General features: G+C 43.1%; 1 protein-coding gene across 1 annotated transcript in view; it reads right to left on the reverse strand.

The window, feature by feature from the left end:
* Window positions 1-6532: 6532 nt before the first annotated feature.
* Window positions 6533-25359, reverse strand: part of LOC144932900 (solute carrier family 15 member 4-like) — a 28120-nt gene continuing 9293 nt past the window's right edge. The window contains exons 5-8 of the mRNA XM_078857292.1: window positions 17749-17917; window positions 15671-15829; window positions 13285-13443; window positions 6533-8142 (exon numbers count right to left, since the gene is read on the reverse strand). Coding sequence (XP_078713418.1) covers window positions 8024-8142; window positions 13285-13443; window positions 15671-15829; window positions 17749-17917 — 606 coding nt within the window. The 3' untranslated portion in view covers window positions 6533-8023. The remainder of the gene's footprint in view (window positions 8143-13284; window positions 13444-15670; window positions 15830-17748; window positions 17918-25359) is intronic.

Here is a 25359-nt window from a genome sequence, read left to right on the forward strand (position 1 = left end):
CCAGCGACAAATTGTGCGCGAAACTTCCTGAAAAATGGATGGCAATGTCATTAATATTATTATCGCACGTTACAGGAAATGACACGTGTACAAAAGTAAACGTTGAACAGAGACTAAAAGCACTTTAAACAAAAATCACTGATGTCAACTGCATGCATTTGATAAAGAAAAAAACTTTTGTTGTAAATATGTAAATACAGAACTCTAGAGCAATTATAAACCATTAATCTTGCTTTTAGCTACTGCTCTTTTTATTCTACTTTATTCTGCCACGATTGTCATTTTGAAGCCAAATACAGTTTGTTATCAATGTGATGTAAATCTGTGAACGCCACGGATGGTAGTTGATATTCTCTGTACAGGCTTTTGTTTAATGAATAAACATTGTCCAGTTACAAAGCCGTCTCCCGCTCAGTCTTTCCTTCGCTGTCTTGAAAGAGCAACGCAAGGCTCGGGTTGTCACATTCGCAACTTGAACGGAGTGGCTCGGCGATTTGGTCACCCATTGGTTATGGAGACGTCGGCACGGTATTTGTTCAACGGTTTTACTCAACTTGACTCCTGTTAACATTAACATAGCCACTTCCGTGCCCTCGTCGAGGAGGCCGCTCTCCGATCTTACATTTACATGCTAATTTCTAACATTATCATACTCTTGGTCCTTTCGGTAAAGTCACGTGGGTAAAAAATTAAATAAAAATTAATAAAAATTTAAATAATAAAATCACGACGTTTCGGAGGCAACACAAGTCTCCGTCATCAGGTGGGACCGTCACAGCCAGATTTGCTGCATCAAGTGAGGCAGGGATTCAAGATGCAAGCTTCTTAATACAAGTTTTCCATTCATTGGCTATCACATTCTGATAAGCCCCCCCCCTCTCCTCCCCCTTAACTTGTATTTAATAATAACCCCCTAATAAAAAAAATCATGTTGATGTAGACAGTGTGCCTAAAACAAAGTAATTCACCATTTTTAATATACATTACTGTTTTGATGTTTTCTGTTTGACGTGTTTTCTATGTATTGTATTCAATCACAGAACCAAGGCAGCGTGTTCATGGGGAGTTCTCCCCATGAACTCGAGAAACGTTTTCATGTTGAAATGTTCATACGTTCAAAAAAGATGCGTCGGTGTTCAAAAGAAAAATATGTCGAAGTTTGTTTTTTATTTTCTGATCACATCAAATTTTGCTGGTATCATCAAAGGGGTGACCCGAATATTAAGTGGATCATTATTTCTTTTTTTTTTACTATGAACATACTCATCTTTTTTACGTTAACAATAGGGTGAGTTAAACACTGATGTAAGATTGTATTTTCCCAAGGCACTGAATGATGCGCTTCTTGGAAATGAAACAATAAACTGCATGGCTTCCTTTTCAAGCATATGCAAGACTGTATTGTATCCTTTAATGCAGATAAAACCGACCTGACTAGTTACGCAGTTGTCTGGTTTTATGAGGATATTGAAAAGCTGCACGGAAGATTCGTCTTCTGACGTATCCTGTGAAGGATTTTGCACTCTGATGCTATATATGGCAAGAGAGCCTGGGAAGAAATAGCAGTGAAGTTATTGTCCTGACGCACACTACTCGCAACTCAGAGGGTAGAATGGCATTCGTGTCAGAAGACACTAGCAGGCTAAAGGTAGTAAACAATCACGTGCATTGTCCTAACAGAACGGACTCTTTTTTTTTTACCAAGCTTACTATACAAGTGCCTTTAACCAAGTCACTCAGAATGCGCCCAATCTCATCAGATGTGTGAATGTTGAACTTATTTTCGTACTCAAAAATTGAAAATGTTGTGGATTCACTCTTCAACACACCGGTGGGCTAAAGTAGTGAACTATTTGTTTTTTGTCAACGTGACACTTTTTTAACTGATTGGCCGTGTCGGGTGGTGGAGGGTTACGACACATTTATAAAGAACGCGATCTAACCCAAAAACGTGTATTATGAATATAATACTGGTCGCGAAAGCCTACGTGTTAAACTGAGGATGTTATAGGTTGTGCAACTACGTGGGTAGGCACCAATGGAGGGCGTGCAGCAAAATGCATCGCTGGACTGTATTTCTATGCTTCCACGTCCAAGCTCCCAGTCTGCACTAACCCACACTGACCAGCGTGGGGAACTGCGTTGAGATAGCCTCCTCATCCAGCAGTAGGTTTAACAAAATGGCCGCTGCCCATGTGCATGTACCGCAAAACTAAAGCAATGTTCAGACTCAATTTACAAAATGTTTGGGGGGGGGAAGCACAGTTGTATCCGTGTCAACATCGACTGGATGCTCAAAACTTAAATTATACATAACATCCTTTGAGAAACGCGGATTAAGGTAATGTTCATAATTAACATTTTAGAAATGGAATTATGAAATAACTTATTAATTTGAAGGATAAAATCCCCACAACTTGAGTGTGGATTTTTATCACCACGTAATTATTAATGTTAGCTTTTAGAACAAAAGTTTTATATCCGGATTGTGTTATGCAATTCTATCTGTTCTTTGGTTCTTTTCGGTTAAGTCACGTCTAAAAATAAAATAATAAATTAAAATAGCATATTACGACGTTTAGATTGCAACACAAGCAATCATCATCAGGCATAAAAGAAATAGCAACAAAAATCTAACTAGAAAACTATAGACAGACATACAAGCAGACAGACATCACAACGGCACACAGAGAGAGGACACAAATCGGCACAAAGAGAGGGGTCGTTTCTGTGACGGTCCCTTAAATATAGAGAGGGGGGGCGGGGACGGAGAGAGGGAGGGGGCAGAGAGAATTAGCATATCAATGAGTGTACGGCAACGTACTGCTGTTGCAAGTAAGATGACAATGTGGAACGGGCACGCAAGCTTGAAAATTAGGAGACAGGCACATTATTATTTTATTTTTAGACGTGACTTAACCGAAAAGAACCAAAGAATAATTCCTGCAGTCACGAAAGCTCCTAAATTAAGATTGAACCACTTCTACGGGGAAGTTTTAAGCTTATCCTTTTTCTTTCTGGCTATTTGCTCTCTCTGCCTGTGTCCTCTCTTTGGAATTTTCACACTTAAAATTCTAACTTAGCAAATTTTGAAACACGTAATCAACCAGGCTATGCGTTAATTGTGTGTTAACCGACTCTCTGTGTTGTATTACATCACATTTCGATATTTTGCTAGGTTATTTAATTTTCGTGTGCCTGTCTCCTAATTTTCAAGCTTGCGTGCCCGTTCCACATTGTCATCTTACTTGCAACAGCAGTACGTTGCCGTACACTCATTGATATGCTAATTCTCTCTGCCCCCTCCCTCTCTCCGTCCCCGCCCCCCCTCTCTATATTTAAGGGACCGTCACAGAAACGACCCCTCTCTTTGTGCCGATTTGTGTCCTCTCTCTGTGTGCCGTTGTGATGTCTGTCTGCTTGTATGTCTGTCTATAGTTTTCTAGTTAGATTTTTGTTGCTATTTCTTTTATGCCTGATGATGATTGCTTGTGTTGCAATCGAAACGTCGTAATATGTTATTTTAATTTATTCTTTTATTTTTAGACGTGACTTAACCGAAAAGAACCAAAGAATAATTCCTGCAGTCACGAAAGCTCCTAAATTAATTCTATCTGTGTCGTGCATGGCGAGCATCATCGTTAATCTTAATAAAAGCAGCGTCGCTTTTATGGTGTCTGGAAAGCAGGTGCATCAACGGATGGATCCAAAGTAAATCTGGCATCCAATAAGAAAGCACATCTTAAAAGTCGCTCAGCCCTGTCCATTTGAATTTACTAATACTAATGATGTGCATTAACAGCAACTGTAACGGAGAATATTACATGCATACCGTTACTTTCTAATATTTTTTTTTATTTCGAACTGTAAGATTCACCAGATTTCCCCCATCTTGGTTGTATTTCACCCAAGAGCCAATTTCTCATATGAGCGATGTTTAAATCCCCTTAGAAAACTCAATCACAAGCAAATAATCCTCCCTAATGCAGACGTCTTTCCTTCTTGGCATAATTATAAGAACAAATATATACTGACCTGTGGCGAACATTTTCAATTGGAGACAACTCGATTTTAATCACAGCAGTTGTGTGCATAAGTGCAACTAATACCCACATCAAATGTCTTCACAGCAATTCCGGACACTTGATTTTAATTACACAATAAGTATAACCCGTAAAAACAAAGTTTTTCACTATAAATCCTTTATATGCGTGGCGGCTAGAGTCCTCTCGTCCTCTGGCTTGAGATGGCTGCCACCTATGGGTCAGATGATTGCATTGCACCATTAAGCAATTGGTAATTAAATATAATATTTTTGTCCTAAAAAGTGTAAAAAAATTAAAAAAAAATTTCACGAACATTTATTGTCACGCACAACGAGTCTGTGTGGAAAATGTCAGCTCGATTGGATCACGGGAAGTGGGTTAAAAACGACTGAAAGTTTTGCACGGTCCTAAGCAAGCAAGCGAACTTAATATAAAGGATTTAAAAATAGACAATGGCCAAAATTAGTCCCTCTGTTCAGCTTATTTGGGTGTCTTTTTTAAGTTTGTCCTCTCCTGTGGAAACATCTTCACACCAAAACATTTGACCAAATTATCATCGGCCATGATGCATACATTCCCATGTCATCGTCATTTCTTATCGCGGTCTTATGAAGACACACTCCATCTCGCTTCTATGTCTTCCCCACGCCCACTTTTCCTCAAGAGTCAATATGATGTCTCGAATCTAATTTTGCCAAATTATGGAAATGTTTCATTTATGCACCTCCCGTTAGAACCGTTGGCTAGGTACGGCGCGAAACAAGTCCAACATACATTCGGTACATTTTGATTCAGGAGCTGGTCCCCACCTGATGTCGACGTATTCCATCAGGTCTGAGAGAGTCTCCCTTGTTGCATCCTAAGGGTGATGGTTACCTCTTCCAAGAAGAACAGTTGGAACCCCCTTCTATTCGCCTAAGATGATTTGTTTCATGAGGTTTGTCACGATGTGTAATCCCAAATGATAAATTTGCAAGGTAATTTTTGTTCAGCGTTGGAATGTTTGGTCAAAACCAGTTACACTGCTTTTTTTAACCAGATAATCTGCGGGAAGCCCTGTGGAACAGGGGAGAGAACACAACTCCACACAGAAAAGTTCCCGAATCAGGATTCGAACCCAGGCGCTTCTTGATGTGAGGCACAAGTGTTAGCATTGCGTAAATATAAATGTGTCGTTAAACCCGCCACCACCCTACACAGGCAATTAGTAAGGTTTGTCACGTAAACAAAACGTGCCAATTCGTTACTAGTACAGCACACCGGTTGTTGGGAGAGTAAACCCACAACATTTACAATCCGAGTACGACGTTTCGCCAGTAATTACTGGAACGCCAGTAATTACCCAACCCCCCCCCCCCCCCCCCCAGTGCCGGATTATCCTAGTAGCAAAAGTAACATAATTATGCTAAGGGCCCCGCACTTTCAAGGGCCCCGCGCTAAATGCTTTCAAGCTATAAATTCCGGTTTCAGTGATTCTGCACTTGCTCTATTATTATAGTACTATACTGCCTTCCACTTTTATGAACGACTGGGTGTTTAAGGTTAGCGAGTTGTCGTATTATCTGGCTGTGTAGCAAATGAAAAAATACAATTACTCTAGTATGCAAGTTAAACATTTTATGTTTTAATATTTACGTGTTTTTGTTATATTTAGGGCCCCTTTATAACATGTGCTACAGGCCCCGCGATAGCTTAATCCGGCACCCCCCCCCGCGTCACTCCGGGACACGTGGTGGTCGCTCTCTCTGTGTTCCTGCCTGTCAACTAGACGTGACTTAACCGAAAAAAACAAATAATTCCTGCAGTCACGAAAGTTCTAAAATTAAGATTCCCCCTCCCCCCTTGGGTGAAACTTTGACGGCCAGCTGGAGGAGCTGGAATGATTGTAGTTCGAGTCAGGAGTCTGCAGGCCACGCCAATTTTGGTGGGGAAATTCGCCAGCAGCATCGGCTGGTAATTAACTATCCAGATGTGAATTAGTTACATTTTTGATTGGGAACTTTTTTTTTTTGGGGGGGGGGGGGTAGCCTTTAAACCAGCAGTTTCTGGAGAGAGATACATGTTTCTGTGAACGCACCTACCCCCTGTTACTAGTGGAGAATTGACTCATGCCCATAAAATAATTTAAATGTAGATTACAGCCCCAATCTACTGCTGGATGACAGCCTCTCGCGCGCATTTCGTCCTCAATGCTGGTTTGTTTGAACGCTCATCAACCTCACCGATCAGTGTGAGTCTTGATGTGAGAGTTGGTGCCGAAGACCGGTGCCGAAATCACCCACCCCCACCACCATTCTTGTATTTAATATGGCTAAACCATTTTGTGTTTTTATTCAAATGCATATTTCAGGATAAAAAATATTTTATTCAAGAAATAAAAAAAACATGAAATACAACACAAGCCTTAAAAAATAATATTAAAAATTGAAACAGCAGTGATAATACATAATCAAAATGTTACAATGTTTGCATATTAGTTTGGCATTTAACAGCGACTCAATGTTACACTTAAGAGATGTGAGTTTTTCATCAAAAATCCCACCTTTAGGTTTGCAACATAACACACCGTTTAACACGTAGGCTTTCGCGACCAAAATTATTCATGATGCTGGATGTAATTACCAGCGAAACGTTGTACTCAAAAATTGTAAATGTTGTAGATTCACTCTTCAACACACCAGTGGGCTAAAGTAGTGAACTATTTGTCTTTTGTCAACGTGACACTTTATTTTTACTGATTGGCCGTGTCGGGTGGTGGAGGGTTACAACACATTTATAAATAACGCAACCTCACCCCGTTTATTATGAACACACCGTTGTAATCGTGTTGACCTTGCCACTTGGTTCAAACCTCACATTTTAGTTGAAATTAAACCTGCTGATCAGATTTGAAGTCAGATCAACGGGTTAGCAGAGCAGTGCGTTAAGCAACATGCCACTGCTTCCCCCACCACCACAGCTTCACTTTTGTACATATAATTCCAACTCCTAATTCTTGTGTTTTATTTTTACTTCACGTACTTAACCAGGAGAGCCAGGCTGAGACCTCAGACGTTTCTTTTCAGGAGGGTCCCGCATTGGATTTTTATTTTATTTTAAGATGTTTTCAGCAAATTAATGAGTTGTTAAGGATGTGGGAGGAAGCCCATAGCACACCCGGAAAAACACACACACACATGCAAGGGGGCAACGCTATATCCCCGTACACATGGAACGATATGGCGATTATTCCACTTGCTGTATTGCCTTCTCCTGTCGAGCCAGACCATGGTGCTGCATTCATCACGGGAGTGTATAGCCGCTACCGCCCTGCTATAAAAACGCGTTTTACATTAACAATGGCCCTTGTACACAGGCACTAATATAAAATTGCCCTATAACACACACAATAGTCTTAAACGTTGGTAATATAAACGATGCCGTTGCATATGTGTGATTGAAATGATACAATTTTCAGGAATCTGTTCATATTTGTGTAGTAATATGAATTAAAAACGCCCCGTCATACAATGATTAACGATAGCAATACGCCTCAATGAAATTACACAATTTACCTCCAACTAGTTAATACAATTACTGATAGTCTAGTTCTGCTCTTAAATTATTGATCAAATGGTGAATTGCCAAGCTAATCTGTATGAAAAGAAAAGTTAGTGAAACCGGGTCTCAATACAATTAATTGGATTATTTAATGTCGTACATGGGTTGTTCATCTATGCCAAAAAAAAATCCGCAAAAAACACATACCTATAATGCTGCACACAAGTTATCCCGAACAATGAAAATGCACAAAACTGCGTTATTTCATTGACGTTTTACACACGTTTTGGCTCGTATACTTTTAATAACACAAAAACAGCATTTATAAGGAATTTAAATTGCAAAGAGATCCGAACATGATTAGCTGAGACCAGCAGGATCAAGTGGTGTGGTTGATGTTTGTTGTCCATGACTCCTCATTGGCTGACATCCGCAACTCAGGGATTCCCAGGGCTTGTGTGCCAGGACTTCATGCAGACGAAGATGACCAGCGTCACACTTTGGATGCCAGCCAGTAAGAAAAAGTAGAAGTCCAAGTGGCAGTGATTTATGCTACCTGTGTGTCGTGATAAATTGCACAGTATCACAAATGAATTAATAACAATACAATAAACAATAAGTTACAGGCCTATATAAATCTGTTTAACACGTAGGTTTTCGCGACCAATATTATTCATAATCAACGTTTTTGGGTTTAGATCGCGTTATTTATAAATGTGTCGTAACCCTCCACCACCCGACACGGCCAATCAGTAAAAAAGTGTCACGTTGACAAAAGACAAATAGTTCACTGCTTTAGCCCACCGATGTGTTGAAGCGTGAAACCACAACATTTACAATTTGAGTACGACGTTTCGCTGGTAATTGCATCCAGCATCATCGGGCAATTCGCCAGAATTACTGATTGGCCGTGTCGGGTGGTGGAGGGTTACGACACATTTATAAATAACGCGATCTAAACCCAAAAACGTTGATTATGACTATTTCAATCTACTGCTAGATTAAGGATCTCTCCCACACCGTGTCAGTTATGGGTGTTGTTTGGTCAGACTTCAGCATGCCGACTTGGTTAAGCGTAGGGGGGCTCAGAACCAGCTCAGATTATATTTCGTCACTGATGTTATACACGTGGTCGGGAATTGAACTCAGGCCAGCCTGCTGATAAAGCAGGGTGCTAACGACCTTGCAACCGATGCCCAATTATCACGAAGCAAGATGATAAACAACACTAGCAGCTGCAGAATTTTAATCAGAACTACAAAAAAAATGTCCAAATGCAAATTAGGTTTGTTTTATTTCTGTCTGATCGCTTAATTGTTTGGCTCAGTACTAGTTTTATCAAAACTTAAATTGGCCCGCTACGGAGGTTTGCATTCATCGAAACGCCTTTTCATTTTAACCATGCAGGTTAATAACAATGCCCATTATTTGTATTATTTTGTTTCTCTTGGAAAACGTGAAACACGTTACACGCTTCAACTTGTGAGATTTATTTTGCGAAAGATAAATTTATGCTATGACCAATCGATAGCCATCGCCTTGGTGATTTGTCCTTATTGTTGGTATGAAGAGGTGATGGCATATTTCCACGAATATCTCAATGAAAATGAATTACATTTGGCACTAGAGCCCTGTGTGTATTCATTTCCCCAATTAGACCAAATCTTAGCCTGAGGTGCACGTGGCGTAGCTTGGGATGTTATATCCACCCTGATAAAAATGTAGGCCATTTGCTACTGCAGTTCAGGGAGAATTCACACAAATTACAAAGACAGGCTATCACAATTCCACCCATAAACAGACCCTCGCCAGCTACACTATTTCCATATACAGTACGTGAAAGCATTGAGCTCTATTAAAGTTGGTTAGCGCACTGTGCCGTTAACCGGGCGACCTGAGTTCAAATCACTCACCTCCGATTTGCACCCACGATTGGCACCGTTGGCTATGTACCGTGCGAAAGAAGTTCAACGCGCAAATGTACTCCGCTGGACAGTCATGTCCCCCCCCCACCCGCCAACCTGTTTCACTAACTCGCACTGGCCAGCGAGCGAGGTCAAGGACGATTTAACAGCACCCACGATTGACGCGGCATTCTGATGCTGTCATCCAGCAGTGGTCTGACAAAGAGCTCCACGTCATTTGCAATGTGCTCCATCAGCAAGCAGCCGGTCACAAAAAAAAGCATCGCTGCAACAGAATCTAGCGCCTGGCAGCAAGTCAACGTTCAGCAACCCGCGATTGCTTGCTCACGCCAATGCCGATGGAATGACCTCCACTAGAGGGAGCTCTGGACAGCCCCTCAGAATAGGTAGCTGGCCCGCTCTGCCATCTTGGAAAAGATGGGGAGGAAAGACACTTTTGCCCCAGCGCACGCTACAAAGGCGTAGCTAGGATATTTTGCGCCCGGGGACGAACTATAAAATTGGCACCCCCCCCCCCCCCCCCGTTTAATCACATACCAAAATGTAATTACATGACATGTAGGCTGTGTGTGGCGGGATATATAAACTTTTAGGTTGAGGTGTAGATTTGTGCAGTAGTTTCAGGCTGCCGTGCCCGCCACAATAAGTTATAAAGTAACGTTGTAAGCCTCATTTTGGCGCCCCTCTACCTTGGCGCCCGGGGACATATGTACCCCCCTGCACCCCTCCTAGCTACGCCTCTGGCACGCTACCTGTCGACCGACTGCCGGGCACCCGTTTGCACTGCTCGGTGGACAGAGGTGGGGGCCCATTGAGAAGTGTTGCCAATTTTTTCCACTGCCACTCTGGGAGTATCGAACCGGCCACCTCCGATCGCAAGCGCAGTGTTGCAAAACCATTTACAGCGCAACAGCATCGCATACAGTTCGTCACAATGCTGATTAATTCATAATGTGTCTGGGTGGAGTTGCGCCCGGGGTTATAATGGCGCTGCAGAGATCGCAGCAGCTACGCATGGTCTCGCAGACATCCATGGGGCCGTCCATAAATGACGTCACGCGATTTTGGACGATTTTGACCCCCCCCCCGCTTCGTCACACGGCGTCACAAAAAGTCAGACCCCCCCCCCTCCCTCAAATATGACGGCACAAAGCTCTGCCCCTCCCTAAAACAAAATGCTTCAAATCGCTTTAAACTATTGTCATTGTGGCGCTGATGTTGTAGGAGAAAACATTTATTTAAAAGTCTATTTAATTAAGTAGAACGTGTTGTCTATATTTATTTAAAGTTGCGCATTTTTACGTGACGTCACATTTCTCAAACCCCCCCCTCTCTCGTCACACATCGGCACAAATGTCTGACCCCCACCCCACCCCCTAGGTGCGTGACGTCATTTATGGACGGCCCCTAAGCTAATCTATCTGAATAAAACTACCCTCCCTTGTGCCGTATAACAGCTGGTGCCCAGATTCGACCACGAGTGCCGCATATGAAGATGAATCCTAAAACAAGTCGATGCATGTTTATGGAGGACCCATTTGCAGACTTTTTCAGACAACCTATGAGTATGATTACATGACGTCATTATTACTGTTATCATTGGGAAATGCAACTGTTCCCCGCAGGAATGTGAAACAAGTTCGGACTTAATATCCCATATCTCCCAAAAGTAGGTCACGCTGCCCTGTCGTCAAATGAAAATTGCAGCGTTACACCGGTGTAGGGAATTACACGACCACTAAGCTGCTGTCTGACATGAAAAAGAATGCTTTCAGCGCCATTAGTGTAACATCACGAATGAATAAATGTAAGAACTCGGCGACCGTAAGTGCCATCGTGTTTGTAGTACCAAACATCTGAAGCGTTGAACTCCGTAACAACTTTTGCTGTCTTGCATGACAACTTAAATGTGCGATGATGCCTAAGTAGTGAGTCCAAGGTGGAAAAATAATAGACATTTCTGAGAATCAGAATTGCCACACTGAGCTTTTGGAGAACACAAACAGGACGTATAATCATGTCTTACAGGTATAATTGAACAACAGTTGTTAATGTCATTTCCATTAGCTCACTTGTGGTAATGCAGGTCATGTGTGCTGTTGCATTAATTCAATTCATTTGTCAGCCAAGCCTGATTAAAACAACATTGCAAACACCAGTTTAGACCATGTTATAGGGAGGAACGGTAATTAATTTATACATCTAGAGAGCCGTTGATCAATATACATTGTGCTTATTGAGAGAGAGAGAGAGTTAGGTGATATAAATTAAGCATTAACTCATGTTTTAAAATAATTCCTCACACTAAATAATCGGCACGTGCATTAGCACTGTCCCAATACTAATAATGATTTCCTAAGTGGACACATCAGTGGATGTCATGTGTTTAACTCTACCTTTATACAATGTGGAACAAACTGAAAATGCATTGCACTTTAGCTGATTATTTTAAAATAACGGTTAATGCTCGATTGCAAGGTAAGAGCACGCCAATGCCAATTGTTGTTTAATATTCATGACTGGGTAAGTGAAAAGAGTATTGGTCCGGCTTTACTAGTTTGTACGACGCTACTGTCAGACATATTCTGAAAAGAGAGTACTTCGACAATGACTGATTGCGAGCTGGAATTTTGGCAAATTAAGTGAAAGACCAAATCTAATACGACTCTTTTCGGGAGTCTTCGGTGACCGAGCTGGGATCCTGCCTTAATCTCGGGTGGCTGCAGGGTTTTCTGTAGCTGCATTTGTTGTGAACTCAGTGGTGCTGACTCTGTACTCTGAGCAATAAGCCATCAGGCCACCAATCTCAGCGCCAGCATACAACATTAATAACCTTGCCGTTTTCAGTACGCTGAATTTAATCTGGATGCATTCAAAAGAAACCCCCAAAAAAAGGGTACATTGGCATTGGACAGTATGTTATACAAAGGTAAATTCAACATCTTCATATTTGAACATAAAAAGCAGAGGTTCACCCTGACTTGTAAAAAAAATCAGGTGGAGTAATACAAGGAGGACATCTCGACTCATCGTTTTATAACTGCCCTTGTGCTATCATACTCCATCATGTCACGCTGTGACAATTACTTTTAAACTAAACTAGTACTGCCCTCGCATTTGCACGGGATACACAGTTTGGGTGGAGGAGTGATGCACGAACCCGGCCCAACACTATGGGATGCGGGTGACGTCATCAAGTAGATGTGCATGATGATGTCACCATCACGGACTTGCCCGCCGATGTGCCAGCCAGACAGCAAAACTTTTTTAAATAATATGTCACGATGGTATACAATTATTATTATTTTTATTATTTTCTTAACATATTGTATACCCATTCAATATTCTTCTGGCCAAAGGTCCGCATGAACTAATTATCTAAATGCTGCATTCACAAAAAAAGTATAATCATACATCCATCTATTCCAGTGTTTTAATTCTGAGTGATTGCTAGCACTAAATCACTTTGTTCCTACCAAGCCCTTCGTACAATATTTTCTGAACGACTGTCATAGGGAAAAGGCGAGTGTGTCCAAACAGCATGTGGTGACCTTAGGACAATACAGCCACTCTCCATTGTTATGAACTTTCATATCAGTAACATAATTACTCTCGAGCAAGTGTCTCAGAAAAGCAATTTCATATTGCAAACCTTAATGACCTTCCACCCATCAACCTTTCTTTGCTTAAACCCACACAGCTCGAAGTCTGCCTTAAAAAAAAGACGAAACTGTGCCCGTGCTTGTCAAATCACAAAAGTCATCGCAACTTACCAGAGTCCCTGTGGCTGTCCATCCAGCCAATGGACGGCAGCGACACCAAGCTGAGAAGGCCAGAGCCCATGAACGAGCCGATCCCAGAGAAGAAGAAGAACAGCCCCATCACGGCACTCTGCATGTGCTTCGGAGCCGCGGAATACGCAAATTCCAAACCTAGAGCCGTCCACCGATGCCAATGTGAAACAAAGAGAGCGCAATCAGGGGGCGTAGACGTGCAGGCACAAAGCCCCTTCGTCACTCCACTGCTGGACGAGGTCTCCCACACGCCGTGCGCGCCTTGGGGGTTATTTGACCACATACTTCACCACGCCGTTCAATGCAGGTCGGTGGAGGCGGGGCGAGCATAGATGTGGCAAGCGTAGTACGAGTGCCAGGCGATGGTGGCACATGCTTTGTAATCCAAGCACTGTGGATGTGAGGATTGGGTGGGATCACACAGATGTTGTGAAACTACCTTGCCGTGAACGTCGAGGTGCCATAGCCTGAGTTGCCAGGAGAGTACGGTATACCAAATGTGGACTCCACCTGTTCCATCTGTATGGGATAGCGTGTAACCCCCTCGCGTTGTGTGGGCTTTCTCCGGGTGCTCCAGTTTCCTCCCACATGTTTACACTTCATTAATTGACTGAAAACATCTTGATATATATAGAGGACTCCAAAGCTTGGGAAATTGTTGGCGCAGGCTCACCAGCCTGGCTGCCTTCTTGCCTTTGATTGCTCACACCTCTGATTTGTTCTCTTTCTTCGAGAGTGAGCAAATACCGTTACAAGTTTAAATTATGATTACAACAATGCATTTTTTGCTGCGCTGCCTGCTGCTGTACACAACGTAACTCTGCAGTAGCCTATAGCACCTGTTCGATCCATGGCAGTCACCCATGAAAGCAATATCCAGGCTCAATCGTACTTAGATTCTGATATCTGACAAGATGGGGTGCATTCCGGGTGATTTGGTAGGAGGACTAAGATCGTAATTATAGATTAGAGTAGAAACGAAAAAATTCCCTAAATTGCCGCGTAAAAAACAAAAACACATCACCAGCCCACTGCATGCAAGTAAGTTATTGCTGTCATCACTTTCATGTTTTGAGTCTAAGTACGAAAGTGATTCTTCAAATTTATGCAGAGACCACGTGACAAGTACGAGGCTTGAGAAAGGTTCTGAATGTTACGGTGACGTGCGTAAAGATGACGAGTGGTAATGTGATGGTAATTAAAGCGACTAAAGCCATGCACCTCTTGATGGTGACATCTTTAGTCATGGTAAAAAGAGTTCACGTTACCGAGTAATGCGATGTTAATTGGTGACGTTTCAATGAATTGCAATGTTTCCACGGTATCTTATTCATGAAACTGTAAAAACGAGATTCGAAGCTTTCGTGACTGCAGGAATTACTCTTTGGTTCTTTTGGTAAAAGTCACGTAGAAAATCAAATCAAATAATAATAGAATACGACGTTTCGATTGCAACACAAGCAACCGTCATCAGGTAAGAATGAATGAGAAAAAAAAAACATAGTAAACTTAGAAACACAATGCAACACAACACAGAGAGCCGGCCAACACAACAGCCAACACACCCCACATGGCTGACCACTCTCCTCCAAAGAATGACATTCCTTGTAATCATATTTACAGCGCCCTTTGCCAATTCACTGCTGGATCAATGGGGTTGCTTGACCATACTTCACCATGCTAGTCAATGCAGGTTTGTTGAATGGGAGGGGGGGACAGGGGGGGGATATCATTTGCCACTGACCTTAGCCCATTGCCAGTAAACAAACTCGTAGCAGAGTGCACTCACCACTGTGCTCCACCCTTGGACGCTACATAAATCCAAATTGCTGTGTAAATCGTTCCAAGGGCATATCACACAAAAAAACACAAGACGCGTTGACCACATACTGTCGGAAGAGCAGATTGTAAACAAATTAACGACGTCCGACCTGGTCGTTTAGAGGTCGAGCAAGCGGCCTGCAATTGGAAGGTGTCAAATTATTGTCCTGATTGGAGTGTTGACTCCGCCCATCATCAGTGCCACTCTGTGGGGTGGGGGGGGGAGGTCAACAACGGTCGTCCTGTGGACCCGCCATAGGAATGTGGAATATCCACCACCAGCTCGGGGACTGTAAACTGGGTATGAGCACCGCAGAGACCGGCGATTCTTAACATTTACTGCAGCCTTGCACCCCTTTGCTTCCCATTTGTTACAAAGATGTATAACGCTAATGCATAGGTTTTGATGACACACCCTCGGCGGGGGTTTGCGCGTGCACCCCACGTTAAGGACCACTGACCTAAACGCTCACTTGAGCGGAACATCACGGTGTTGACTTCACTTAACGCCGCCGATGGACCTTCCACCAGATGCCGCACGTACCTCCAATGCTGGTGAGCAGCTCGCTGAGTCCCACCAACAGGAACTGGGGCAGCTGCCACCAGACGGTCAGACTGGCCGCCTCGTACTCGGAGTGACCAATACACTGCGTCACCACTTCTCTGCGATACACACGGTTTAGCCTCTCCGACTCCAACAGACCTGTGTGCGTGCACAGCAAAAGCACGTCGTCGGATGGTTACATGAAAGTGAAGGTGCAGCTCTGCAACATGCCTTTTGCTCATGCTACTGCTGGCAGAAGGGCGTTCTCTGGAGCAGTGGTTCTTAACCTGGGGTTTACGCATCGCCTGGGTGGGTGCGAGATGCCCTTTCTGGGTGTGGGAGACATGGCCAGATGTTTTTTAGAAGGTAAATAATCGAAACACAAGTTAAGCACGGGCACGTAAGCACAGCTTCATCGGTTTCATCAAACCTATGTACTTATTAACATTATACTTTTTTTTTTTACAATTGAGAACCAAAGGGGTACAAGACTGCAGCAACGGTTAAGAACCACTTCTCTCGAGGAAGCTATAAGAACGTCCCTCTCTAGGAGGGCATTTTTAGCCTACTCTTCCACGCCAGCCAAGACACATCTGGTCCAACACCATGTGAGACTAGGCTCTAAGAAAAGCTGTCTCGGGTGTGGACCAATCGATTTCAAGGACAGTGCATACATTATCAGAGTTATGTGTTTTTTGTTTGCATTCCGACCGCAGGTATTGTGGTCAATGCAAACATGACTCCTTGTTAAAAAAAAGAAGTGGGAGAACCCACGTTTTACCCCACTGCACGCGACCTGCCAATCAACGAACTTTGGTGGTATCCATTAATCCTGCCTGGGGGAGGGAGGCAATGACGTTCAACGGACTCGCCTCTTGTTTTGGCCGGCACGCCGCGAGATTGAACCGGCAACTTCCGCGTTGCATCTCGAGTTTGCTCGGCAATGCACTCGAGCAGCATGCGGTGTAAAGTCACACGAGAATAACACTGCTCGAAAATCACATTCGAATCCAATACCAGTCACCGTTACATATCATATTCTTAGGTTTTTTTTCGGTAAAGTCACGTAGGTAAAAAATATAAATTCATAAAAATAAAATAAAATAAAAAATAAAATAAAAATCACGACGTTTCGGAGGCAACACAAGCTTCCGTCTTCAGGTGGAACCGTCACAGCCACGACAGCTGTATCAAGTAAATGAGAGATCACAAGAAATACTACCCCGTATATATAATGGTTGAGGGGGGAAGGGCCAGGAACGGCACACTTTTTATTAATATGGTAAGGTGAGGCTTAAGACTAAGAATAGACTGCATAACAAAGGACTGAGCCTTTGTTATGGAGAGGTGCAGTTTGTAACTAACATCTAGCATACATAACAAAAGTGTGAAAAAAGAAAGCAAGTTACATATCAGTCGACGTGAATCGTTCAAACTTCTGCACTTAAATGCCAGCGTAGTGATTGGTGTTTAAAAACGTTAGTCTTTCTATTCCACGATGATGCATCATATCTCATCTCTCACAATTATGCTGAAAAGATCATATGTTGTCGTTATATCTTGATTATGTCTTTTGCATGTGTTTTGGGAAAGACTGTCCTTGAAACATGCATTATGGCAGGTGAGGGTTTCAAACAAAGAGATTGGATCTATAATAGGTCTGAATATAGCATTCGCAATCAATTCGATGGTTTAAAGTTCATCTATAATCACACATTGTGTATATGCAGCACGCATCCTCTGACTAGCAATGCGGATCTGACACCACTCTGCAAAGGAACGCAATTGAGAGGTGCTGTTAATATCCAAAATTAGCCACCCTCAGCATGTAACATGGACCCTCAATTACCTGCAAAAGATGTTCTTTAAATTAGCACTATACGGTGCTCTTGAGCATTCCGGCACAATCGCAAGTAAACTGGTAAGTCAATAAGTAAACAAATATAAATCAATTTTACCAGCGGTCCCTGCGCTACACTAATGAATCTGCCTCCCCACTTTTGTTGTTGTTGCAGCACGGCACGAGTATACCATTGTGCACGGTTTTTCGGGAGGGTGTAAGGGGCTTCAGCACAGACCTGCAGCCACAGCAGAACTGAGGCTAAAGATCATGCCAACAGCCATACGGAGGACAGGAGCGGGGCGAAATCCCCGGCGTGCGAGCCACACAAACACCACGCGGTCCGCCACTGGGATGAGCACCAGCAGCAGCAGCGCGTCAAACAGCGTGAACCACGCGGTGGGGAACTGTGAAAGAAAAAAACGCACCAACTTATTGTAAGTATTTTGCACGGATATTGAACTTTTTTGCGAGTGGAAGGACAACACAGCTGAATACAAAAATTAGGTCGAGAGAAATGGGTTTTCGATCCAGATTTGAAAGCGCGTATCTCAAAGTGGCTTTCTAATATCGGAAGAGCATTTCAGACGGCCGCAGAAGCGCACCTGAAAGCGCACCCGAAAGCGTGTGATGCAGTGACTCTCTTAATCAATCACCCTCGCGCTCAATACATTGTACGTATGTTAATATGGTAAAGTTGATACCTGTGTGCATTGAGTGGGCCTACTATACCTTACTTTGCACAATGTGGAGTGATAAGTATTCCTCGAGGGTGGGTGATAAGTCCCTTTACTATAAATATTTTATTTTACTAGGTAAGGCCCACTGAGCGATACAGCTCTTTTTCAGAAGTGACCTGGCCACAAATAATAGCTCAACGAAATGGCTTATCATGATGTGGACATTTATAGCAGCCGAATACTCTAAACACGTTTATGAACGTGGGGGGAAAAACCAGAGGACTCAGAGAAAAATCCACGCGACCACGGGGAAAACACGCAAACTCCAAATAAACAGCAGGTGTCAGGGTCAGGATCGAACCCATGACCTCCTGTATACCAGGCGAGGTAGTTAACATCTCATAGCCACCGTGGCACATCTGGGTGCAAGTTAAGCTTTTTAACACAAGGGTATAGGGACTTTACAGCCACTCTTATAGTCAGGCCAGGTGAGGACTGGATCGTGACCAGGATGTTTTGTGACGGCCGTCGGGCAATGTGGAGTTGTGTGTATAACCCCTCATTCTGGAAGCAGTGTCTGTCGGGACACCGTTGATCGCTTTTGTGAACGCAAAAACAAAACGTAAATGCAGTGAAATGACGAAATAATGTGCTGCAGAAATGCACAGCCGCGATGGCACAATATGAGAATAGCAGAGGAACTAATTTATAGTATAATTATGTTACATACTGTAATGGACATCTTTTGGCCAAGAAGGTCATGTTAATTAGTACAGAATACGTGCTTGACGAAGATGTCAGACACACAGTGAATAACAAATAGAATGGAACACAAACTAAAGAGTGTGCAAAGAAGCATGGAGAGAGATGCACGCTTGGATTTACATCTACAAAGAAGAACACGTGGGTTAGAGAACACACGCAGGTTAAAGATATTAAAACCGTGAAGAAAAAGTTTTTGGGTTTTGGCAGGACACGTCAGTAGAAGGGATGATGACCGGTGGGCACGAACACAAAGCAATCATCTTCACTGACCTGCATCCGTTCCTCCCTGAAGACAACCCATCTCTTCTCCCTTGTCTGTCCTACTGCTACTCCCTGCCCCGGCCCCCCAGCTACGGTCAGGCCTAGCCCAACAATTATCACTACCCCCAACCCCTGTCACTACCCCTATCACTACCCATATCACGACCCCAACCCCTGTCACTACCCCTATCACTACCCCAACCACTATCACTACCCCTATCACTATCTCTACCCCACCGATAATCACTACCCCTATCAGGATCACTACCCCTATCACTACCGCAACCCCTCGTTAACCACTCCCACCTGTCCTGTCACCGTAGCTACGCCACGACTTTTAATAACCCCACTCTTTATTTTTAACCACCATCGTCTGATGTACATTTTTTATAATTATCGTAAAGTGCCTTGGACTAAGGCGATGTGTAACGCTATGCAAGACGAGATAATGATGAAGCAGCAACTAAGGTACAGAATGCATCCGAGAGGTCGTCCGCTGATGAGATGGAGCAATTGAATCAGCTCGTGTGCATGTGCTAGGTGGATTCTTACATCACACGGTCGTAAGAGATGATGGCAGTTTGGGGAGGCCTTCATTCGGCAGTGTATTGACCATGACTAATGATATTGTCAAGGTATGCTCAAGCAAAGTTTATATGCATATCTTTAATTGTACACAAATCCTTGATATGTACTGTAAATTGAACTTCTTTCGCACCGTACGCAGCCAACCATGATCGTGGTGTATGCCAACAGTTACAGACTTATGATGTACCGTCCGCTTTGTGCTGTTAACTTCCCATGTTTGTAAATAGTATGCAGCCGTCAGATATATTCCGGAAAAAATAATTCACTAGTTTCTGTTCAGTCTGCATGCCAAAACTTGCATTTGGATTCAAACACAGTAAAGTCTGACTCTCACATTTATTGAGGCAAATTAAACACTTGGATTTCTGGAATATCAAAGCCACTTAGAATGCCACACATTGAATTCACAGATGTGCGTTGCCTGTCAAACGGCAAATGTAATTATCGTGACATTCATATGGCTACGTAGACCCAACACTTATTTTGTCGTGGTACCTAGCTGCCTTGCATTGAGCTGACATTTCTTAAATAATTACTCTTTGGTTCTTTCGGTAAAGTCACGTAGAAAGAAAAGAAAATAAATAATAGAATACGACGTTTCAATTGCAACACAAGCAACCGTCATCAGGTGTGAATGAATGCAAGCTCGGAGAGAGACACATATACAGAGAGAGAGAGAGAACACAGACACGGAGAGAGACACATACACAGAGAGAGAGAGACACAGAGAGAGAGAGAGACAAACACACAGAGAGAGACACAGAGAGAGAGAGACACACATGGGGGAGAGACACATAGAGAGACAAACACAGAGAGAGAGACACACACAGAGACCCACAGAGAAGCAAGGCCTCTGTGACGAGGCATTTATATAAAGAGAGGGGGGTGGAGCAGAAACATTTGCATGTCAATGAGAGCGGCAGGGGGAGAGAAATTGGAAGTTTGAGAAAACAAACATAGTAAACTTATAAATGTAATGCAATGCAACACAGAGAGTCGGCTAACACAACAGTCAACACTTTACCTGGTTGATTACGTTCTTCCAAAGAGTGCTAAATTTGAAGTTGAGCATGAGTTGTGTGGAAATCCTAAATCTTAATTAATTGTTCCTGCCAACTTAGCAGCGAGCAACCTACCAGCACATACTTTTAATCCTCGACCACACTTACTAAGAATAATTCCATATTAGAGCTGGAATTCTTAGTTAATTCATTACATCAATTAATTCGATTAATGCATTCCATTAATTAACTCTATTAATTCACTAAAAATAGTATTGACATTTTGTTGTAGATTATTGGCACCCCTTTAAAACTGGTGGCCGCCCCCAACATCCTGCCCACGATGTCACCAAGCCCTGCCCATCACCTCTCGTCCAGCGGCACATTGCAGAAACGGAGGTGAGAATTTTTCCCGTCAATCCGATTATAGCTGTGCAATTGAACCGGTAATTGGTAAGGGTAATTGATCACTTAAAACAAAAATAGTGGGCCAACGTGACTCGCAAACGTACGCGTAGGGTTGCGGCGAGGAGTTATACGTGCACAAAATCTTCAAGGTGGGCACTCCAAATGCCTTGTGTGGATACTGCTAATGAGGCCAATGTGCTCAATTGGCCCGACCGCGTGCCTGTATAACATGACAAACAGGGCGTACCATTTATAGATATCCCACTGCTGTCGAATGACGTTCTTTTTTTAATACTGAAAAAGCAATGGCTACTCACGGCAAAGGAAGACGGTGGCGTGGATGGATATTCACGGATCGGTTTTCTCTGTAATTTATTTGTATTATTTAAGTTCGGTATCTACATATGGATCACGTCCTAATCTATATATATAAAATCGCAAATCTGTCTGTCTGTCTGTGTGTGTGTCTGTGTGTCGCCGGACCATACGCAGTTTCATTGGACGGCGGTTGCCCCTGGCAACGGGTAGCGACGCATTCGCTGCCGGGTGGACGACATTTTTAATTCCCGTTAAAAATATGCGCACGCATTAACACGCGACTCTGAGGTAAATTCATCAAAGTTTCACGTCCTCTTCACTCCCCTCCCACCCCAATGTGTGCAATTACTATTATAGGGTCGGTAGATAATAAAATTATAGCGATTACACACTATTATTGTAGCGCGGGGGGGGGGGGGGGAATGGCACCCGTACCCAGCCTCAGCTGGGTGGGCAATTTAGGCGAGGCCGGAGGCTCTGCACGGTACTAGGCCTCGACACCCACCACGCGACTCTGAGGTAAATTCATCAAAGTTTCACGTCCTCTTCACTCCCCCCCCCCCCACAACAATGTGTGCAATTACTATTATAGGGTCGGTAGATAATAAAATTATAGCGATTACACAGTATTATTGTAGCGCGGGGGGGGGGGGGGTAACGGCCCCGGTACCCAGCCTCAGCCGAATGGGCAATCTAGGCGAGGCCGGAGGCTCTGCACGGTACTAGGCCTTGACACCCCACCCGTGTCAAGCCACGACTTTGTGGTATAAACTCGATATACCCAGCGTTGCCCGGGGGGAAAATACATTTAAAATCTTATGAAAACTTTCAAACATTACATACCAATGAAAAAACAACTGTGTAATTACTTTTAAACCCGACGCGCCAAGAATCGATTCTCTGAATTGCGCAATGGAATCGAAGGTTGTAGATTCCTTTAGATTCGGACGATTCCCGTTTACTATAAGTTGGTTAAAGTCGATATAAACTGCTACGAACGGGAAATATCCGGCGTTGACCGGGGCAAAAATGTAATTAAAAACTCCTGACAAAATTAAAAAATTAAATAACAATGAAAATAAAACTCTATCATTCAAAATGTAAACCCCCAACATGCCACGAATCGATTCTTTGAATCGCACAAAGGACTAATCGAAGGTTGTAAATTACTTTAGGATCGCGCTTCCTGTTTAATATAAGTTGCTTATAGATTCTAGATTTGAAGCTTTCGTGACTGCAATGATTCATATTCTCAGGTTTTTTCGGTAAAGTCACGTAGGTAAAACATTAAAAGTAATGAAAGTAAAATAAAATTTACTTTCATTACTTTTAATGTTTTACCTACGTGACTTTACCGAAAAAACCTGAGAATATGTTGCTTATAGAGTTGATATGAACTGCTACGAATGGGAAATATCCGGCGTTGACTGGGGCAAAAATATAATGGTGAGGCCGGTTGTGAGTGGCGATTGTGAGTGGTGATTAGTGAGTGGTGAGGGGAGGTTGAGTGGTGAGGGTGAGTGGTGAGGGTGAGTGGTGAGGGTGAGTGGTGATTGGTGAGGGTGTGATTGGTGAGGATGAGTGGTGAGGGAGAGTGGTGAGGGAGAGTGGTGAGGGTGAATGGTGAGGGTGAGTGGTGAGGGTGAGTGTTGAGGGTGAGTGGTGATTGGTGAGGGTGTGATTGGTGAGGATGAGTGGTGAGGGAGAGTGGTGAGGGAGAGTGGTGAGGGTGAATGGTGAGGGTGAGTGGTGAGTGGTGAGGGTGAGTGGTGAGTGGTGATTGGTGAGGGTGTGATTGGTGAGGATGAGTGGTGAGGGAGAGTGGTGAGGGTGAATGGTGAGGGTGAGTGGTGAGTGGTGAGGGTGTGTATATATGTAAGGTTATTAAGAAATATATTTTTCACCCGGGCAACGCCGGGTACTACTGCTAGTTGTTATATAAAAAAACACGTGTCTCTGAATAGCTCTCTTCATACGCTACAGCAATTTTACTGGAGCAGTTACACCTGATGACGGAGGCTTGTGTTGTTTCCGAAACGTCGTGAGTTAATTTATTTAAATGTTTTACCTTTACCGAAACCCCCAAGGAGTATGTTATGTAACACCATATTTTTCGTGAAGGTATTAAAGTACTGAAAATACTGCAGGGGAATAAACACGTTAATGCTTAGAAAAGTCCAAGCCGTATCTCAGATTTGCAAAAATTATTGGAGCCAAGTAATTTATTTGCGACATTCTCGACGAAAATTTAAATTCTATCGTGCCGAGCTGCATAAAATGAACTTTTTAAACTATCAATACAAAAGGCCACTATGCAACCTCAGACGTCCATCACCTGACGGTGTTTAATTGAATGTCACATTGCTTAAATGTAACGTTAAAGAATCCTCTCAGTTATCAGGAATAATGAATTGAGGCCCTTTAAGGGAGTGACAGGAGATCTCAGCAGACGGGAACAAAGTCGCCCATCCACAGGTTCAAATTAAAAACACGAGCTCCGGCTTCATCCCGTTTAATCACATTGGTGTTACGTGTCCTTGGGTTTATATGCGACTTGTTACCAATTAACTCATCACCAATACACACTCCTCGTCTCGCAGGGCCTATAGATGCACACTGGCTTGAGTTATGCACGCACACCTGTTCCATTAGTCTGTACTGTCCAATAAGTCACGTTAACTCAATCCCTGACCGAGGCACTTGTCAACGTCTTGGCATGTCAGTGTTTCCTCCGAAGAGAGAATGTGAAGCAGACAGCCAATTTGGCAGCTGCGTCGTGCCGTACTGCCACAGTCAGGGCGAGATCTATAATTAGGAAGCCAGAGGACATTGCTCCACACGAAGGTTTTTACAACAACATTGCAAAGATTCCAACTTTGTACGGCACATATTTACATATTTTAAAAAAATGTATCTTTAAGTCTAACACGAAATATACATTTGAATATCTGCTGAGGGAGATGCACGCAAATTCCTGGTATTATGAGACGGGTAAATATTCCAGCATTAACATATATCATAATATTATTCACTTTCATATGTTTTTCTGTTAATCTGTGCACTTTGGCACTTTATGACACAAAGGAAGAAATTGAAGGTAAACGTGTTTTCAGAACTGTATCGTGTTGGGTTAATTTTAAATAATTCGTTTACATTTAGCTCATACACGTACTCAAAACATATTTTCTGGGATTTTTTCAGGCGTCTGTAGTGTAAATGAATTTAATTCATGATAATACATTCACAGACTTGATATAATGCATTACATATTTCGCTTTATCTGTTATTCATATGCCTGGGGAGTGTTTTTTTACCTTCATCTGAAGCTCTGTAATGACCCCAATGTGGTTTCACCCCCCCCCCAACATTTTCTTTAACCATCAATATAAATTTCAGCTTGGTCTCAATTCTAATTCTGTTGAGCATTTTTTTATGCTATCCTTTTTGTGTTTTTCTTTTCCCAATCTATTCCAATTGTGCTAACGGTTTCGTGTCATGAAATGAAGGATCCAAATCTGCCATAATAGTGGGACCCCCCACCCCACCCCCCATGCGATTGAGAATGACTGCGGAAGAGATGTTTCACAGGGCTTCTGAAGAAAATGATTTGTGTTGTTTTTTCCCCCTTTATACCAGGTGGAGAACCTACGACTCCTGTGGGCCTAGCATGGTCCACGACTTGCTTTCACATGGTTTCCGGCCCACATAAGGTCGACCACGATTGCCAGATGTTAACTTCCTCTCCTGGTATAGAGGAGGTCGTTCGTTCGATCCCGACCCTGACGCCCGCTGTATATTTGGGGTTTGCGTGTTCTCCCCGTGGTGGCG

The sequence above is a fragment of the Lampetra fluviatilis genome, chromosome 6, assembly GCF_964198595.1.
Source record: "Lampetra fluviatilis chromosome 6, kcLamFluv1.1, whole genome shotgun sequence".
NCBI classification, from domain to species: Eukaryota; Metazoa; Chordata; class Hyperoartia; order Petromyzontiformes; family Petromyzontidae; genus Lampetra; species Lampetra fluviatilis.